The 5,540-nt window shown below is 46.8% G+C and overlaps 1 protein-coding gene across 1 annotated transcript; it reads right to left on the bottom strand.

The window, feature by feature from the left end:
• Positions 1-2,790: 2,790 nt before the first annotated feature.
• On the bottom strand, positions 2,791-4,169 carry LOC115173232 (DNA-directed RNA polymerase I subunit RPA43; the record flags this gene model as incomplete). The annotated part of the gene is given in 6 exon segments (XM_075074271.1): positions 2,791-3,180; positions 3,182-3,340; positions 3,578-3,751; positions 3,753-3,781; positions 4,012-4,040; positions 4,043-4,169. Coding segments are annotated over 6 exon segments (834 nt in total), but the record flags the coding sequence as incomplete, so codon positions are not given.
• Positions 4,170-5,540: the final 1,371 nt, after the last annotated feature.

Raw genomic sequence — 5,540 nt, 5'->3', positions numbered from 1 at the left:
TGTGGTGTAGTGACCAGTCACAGTCACATAGCTTTCTGTTACCCTGGAGGTCCACTCCTCTGTGGTGTAGTGAGCAGTCACAGTCATGTAGCTTTCTGTTACCCTGGAGGTCCACTCCTCTGTGGTGTAGTGAACAGTCACAGTCACGTGGCTTTCTGTTACCCTGGAGGTCCACTCCTCTGTGGTGTAGTGAACAGTCACAGTCACATAGCTTTCTGTTACCCTGGAGGTCCACTCCTCTGTGGTGTAGTGAGCAGTCACAGTCATGTAGCTTTCTGTTACCCTGGAGGTCCACTCCTCTGTGGTGTAGTGAACAGTCACAGTCATGTGGCTTTCCGTTGCCCTGGAGGTCCACTCCTCTGTGGTGTAGTGAACAGTCACAGTCATGTGGCTTTCCGTTGCCCTGGAGGTCCACTCCTCTGTGGTGTAGTGAGCAGTCACAGTCACATAGCTTTCCGTTGCCCTGGAGGTCCACTCCTCTGTGGTGTAGTGAGCAGTCACAGTCATGTAGCTTTCTGTTGCCCTGGAGGTCCACTCCTCTGTGGTGTAGTGAACAGTCACAGTCACGTAGCTTTCTGTTACCCTGGAGGTCCACTCCTCTGTGGTGTAGTGACCAGTCACAGTCATGTAGCTTTCTGTTGCCCTGGAGGTCCACTCCTCTGTGGTGTAGTGAACAGTCACAGTCACGTAGCTTTCTGTTACCCTGGAGGTCCACTCCTCTGTGGTGTAGTGAACAGTCACAGTCACGTAGCTTTCTGTTACCCTGGAGGTCCACTCCTCTGTGGTGTAGTGAACAGTCACAGTCACGTAGCTTTCTGTTACCCTGGAGGTCCACTCCTCTGTGGTGTAGTGACCAGTCACAGTCACATAGCTTTCTGTTACCCTGGAGGTCCACTCCTCTGTGGTGTAGTGAACAGTCACAGTCATGTGGCTTTCCGTTGCCCTGGAGGTCCACTCCTCTGTGGTGTAGTGACCAGTCACAGTCACATAGCTTTCTGTTACCCTGGAGGTCCACTCCTCTGTGGTGTAGTGAACAGTCACAGTCACGTAGCTTTCTGTTACCCTGGAGGTCCACTCCTCTGTGGTGTAGTGAACAGTCACAGTCACATAGCTTTCTGTTACCCTGGAGGTCCACTCCTCTGTGGTGTAGTGAGCAGTCACAGTCATGTAGCTTTCTGTTACCCTGGAGGTCCACTCCTCTGTGGTGTAGTGAACAGTCACAGTCATGTGGCTTTCCGTTGCCCTGGAGGTCCACTCCTCTGTGGTGTAGTGAACAGTCACAGTCACGTAGCTTTCTGTTACCCTGGAGGTCCACTCCTCTGTGGTGTAGTGAACAGTCACAGTCATGTAGCTTTCTGTTACCCTGGAGGTCCACTCCTCTGTGGTGTAGTGAACAGTCACAGTCACGTAGCTTTCTGTTACCCTGGAGGTCCACTCCTCTGTGGTGTAATGAACAGTCACAGTCATGTAGCTTTCTGTTACCCTGGAGGTCCACTCCTCTGTGGTGTAGTGACCAGTCACAGTCATGTAGCTTTCTGTTACCCTGGAGGTCCACTCCTCTGTGGTGTAGTGACCAGTCACAGTCATGTAGCTTTCTGTTACCCTGGAGGTCCACTCTGTGGTGTAGTGAACAGTCACAGTCACGTAGCTTTCTGTTGCCCTGGAGGTCCACTCCTCTGTGGTGAGGGCAACAGAGGATGCCTTGGATAATTTGTCGATTTCGTAGCGTGGCTCAAGCACCTTCATCGTATTTTAAAAGTTTTGTTTTCCACAACATAATATGGTCTCATGTCTGCAGCGATAAACATCCCAACACGCATATGTCTTGTCTTTATCTTTTCACTGCAACTCTGCATCGAGATGTAGGGAATTATTACTTCGAAAAACAGAGGCAGTAAAACTGTATTTCACACAATCATATTAGATAGACACTCACACCTAACAGTAGGCCTAGCAATCTATTTCTCACCTGTGTGTTCAGCTCTGTTTTCCATTCTGTTCCTCACAGGAAGTGAGGGGAGGGTTGTGGATCAACATATTTGAAATGACTCTGCACTCCCCCTCCCTGTATAAACGTCCAGATTGTATAATAATAACTTCCTGGTAAACAATGTGACAAACTGTACAACATGTAACAACACACCCACTCAGGTGACTTGGGGAGGTGTTTTTGAGGACATACAGTACATCCCTCAATGACCAGCCACATCTACAATTATAACTGCTATCTTCTACCACACAAACTCATGAAAGGCACACAACACAGTCACTTCCAAATCCATAATTATTTAACGAATATAAACACTTTTCTCTGCTTTACTGAAGCCTTCAATGTGGCACCTATACAAACGTAGAAGGGCTGGACACTAGCAACATGTTTCCCTCTTTCTGAGACCGTGAGGAAAACGGCATAAAACAACAAACAACCTATCCAAAATGGCATTCTACATAATGCACTACTTTTGGCAAGGGCCAGGCTCTATAGAATAGCCCAATGTGGCCCTGGTCAAAACTAGTGCACTCCATAGGGAATTGGCTTCCATTTCAGATTGAAGATTGACATGTTTAAGACACTGGTTAAGACTTGTTGAACAACCCTACAGCATGTTGATGTGCTCTAGTGATAGCTAGAAGGGTAAAGCTGTAGTTCTAAAATAAATTACTTCTGCAGGTTTCTATAGGAAACAATGTAAACAGCTGTGAGAAGGATCACCCCAACAACATGGGAGTCCTGGGGCTGTGATTAGCTAAACAAACAAAGTCACCAGGTCTACTTAAGGCATTTCCTTATAGTCGTCATCATGGTCATCATCACCATCTTTTAATGTTCATTCAGTTTCACAAAATAATCTTGCTTCAGTCTTTTAGTCAGTGTCACAGTCATATTTATTTTTCTTCTTCTTGGTTTTGGGCGTTTCAGAATCGCCATGGAGACAGGACACGATATCATCTCCCCGTTTTCTCTTCCTGTTTAGCTTGTCACTATGGTAACCGCTGGAGTTTCTCCCCTTCAACTCCACGGGAGACCTCCACTCCACTGCCCTCTCCTCGTCTTTCTGTCGCGTCACATTCTTTTCCTTCTTCTTCTCCTATATGTGGCTGTTAGTGCCGCTGTCCTTTGCTGTTCCAAACACAGCGCCTCCATGCTTGTCGGGTGTTGTTACTGCAGTCTCCTCCTCTGTTTTTCTTTCTCCTCCTCTTGAGTTTCCCAGTGGCGTCGGGCAAGTCCTGGCTTGGTTCCAGATCAGGTTCTAGAGCAGGTTCTGTGTCTGGTTCCTCCAGCTGCTCTGCAGGATCGTTGGGATCAAAACTCTCTCATGCTGTCATCAGCTCCTGAACCCTGAGAGTGAGAAAACACAACACACACACACACACACACACACACACACACACACACACACACACACACACACACACACACACACACACACACACACACACACCACACAACCAGCGCAGGCACACACACACACTTTAGTATTTATTTGGGATACAAGGTCATTTCTTGACTACTAATTCTGTGCAGGCCAGTCCAACATCAATATAGTCCATCTCAGACACACACTCTCTAACCTACTGTTTCCTGTCCATTCGTCCTCTGATCAGCAGAACTCCGACTGTGTCTGAGTCCAGCTGACAGACCTCAAACTCCAGCTCCGCTCCTATTCTGGGCCCTGCCTCCCTCCAGGTCTCCATGGTGACGTGGGCTGGCTTCGGAATACTGGCGTTAAAAGAGCTGTGGATCAGACTCATGACTCACACCAAGCTTATTTACTCTACCCTGGAGAGGAAAGGAAGGGGAGAGAGGGGTAGGGGTAGGGAGAGGGGACGAGGGATGGGAGAGGAGAGAGTTAGCTTCAACTAGGCCTTTCAGAGCAGTGTTTCTGACCCTTTCCATATGCACTATGTTATCATTGTAACTAACTACAACATATCCACACTGCAGACTTCTGTAAGTCACATCTGTTCTGTGTCGATTTCATGTCACACACACAGTTACAAAGCTCTCACCAGTAGTTTCTGTCCTCTCTGGGGGGGGAGATGACAAAGTTGGCTTGTATGTCGAGGTGAATGTATCCGTTATCATCGTAGATGTCTCCATGCTGCCCCAGCACACAGACGTCATCATTGGTCAGAGGCACACCCTTCAGATTGCACAGGTAGACAGATAGGCAGTGTCATATTAATTAGTGCACTGCACACTGTAGCAAACTAATTCAGGTAGGTCCCTCCCCATTTCGACCAGTTTGCTTCTGTTTGGGTCCTAGTGAATATGACCCAGGTGTGTTGTCAGCAGAGAACATTGGGAGTGGTGCATGCCAGATACACAGATATGTGCAAGCCAGTGGCGGCTCCCTCAGAGGAAGAAGGGAAGGCCAATCCTCCTCAGTGAATTCCATTTAAAAAAAAATCCACCTCTGCCCGCCGGTGTAACTGCTAAAGTGCTTGTTGACTGTAGAGGGCAGAGGGCACGAAAAAACCTACTCAGGAGACTGAAAAGATTTGGCATTGGTCCTCAGATCCTCTAAAGGTTCTACAGCTGTACCATCGAGAGCATCCTGACAGGTTGAATCACTGCCTGGTATGGCAACTGCTCGGCCTCCGACCGCAAGGCACTACAGAGGGTAGTGCATACGGCCCAGTACATCACTTGGGCAAAGCTTCCTACCTTCCAGGACCTCTATACCAGGCGGTGTCAGAGGAACGCCCTAAAAATTGTCAAAGACTCCAGCCACCCTAGTCATAGACTGTTCTCTCTGCTACTGCACGGCAAGCGGTACCGGAGCGCCAAGTCTAGGTCCAAGAGGTTTCTTAATTCTACACCCAAGCCATAAGCCTCCTGAACATCTAATCAAATGGCTACCATTCCCCCTCTCTTTTACACCGATGCTATTCTCTGTTATCATCTATGCATAGTCACTTTAATAACTCTACCTACATGTACATATTACCTCAATTACTTCGACCAACCGGTGCCCCGGCACATTAACTCGATACCGGTACCCCCATATATAGTCTCGCTATTGTTATTTTACTGCTGTTCTTTAATTACTTGATACTTTTATTTCTTATTTGTACTGCATTGTTGGTTAGGGGCTCGTAAGTAAGTATTTCACTGTAAGGTGAATACCTGTTGTATTCGGCGCATGTGACTAATACAGTTTGATTTGATTTGGACTTGGTCTTTTACCAAATAGGGCTATCTTCTGTGTACCACCACTACCTTGTCACAACACAACTGATTGTCTCAAACGCATTAAGGATAGAAATTCCACAAATAAACTTTTAACAAAGCACACCTGTTAATTGAAATGCATTCCAGGTGACAACCTCATGAAGCTGGTTGAGAGAATGCCAAGTGTGTGCAAAGCTGTCATCAAGGCAAAGGGTGGCTACTTTGAAGAATTTCAAATATAAATATATTTTAATTTGTATAACACTTTTTTGGTTACTACATAATTCCATGTGTTATTTCATAGTTTTGATGTCTTTGCTTTTATTCTACAATGTAGAAAATAGTAAAAGAAAGAAATATCCTT

Source organism: Salmo trutta, chromosome 34 (genome assembly GCF_901001165.1).
Source record: "Salmo trutta chromosome 34, fSalTru1.1, whole genome shotgun sequence".
NCBI classification, from domain to species: domain Eukaryota; kingdom Metazoa; phylum Chordata; class Actinopteri; order Salmoniformes; family Salmonidae; genus Salmo; species Salmo trutta.
Note: the sequence above shows the minus strand (reverse complement) of the source record. Positions and strands in the feature narration are given on the sequence as shown.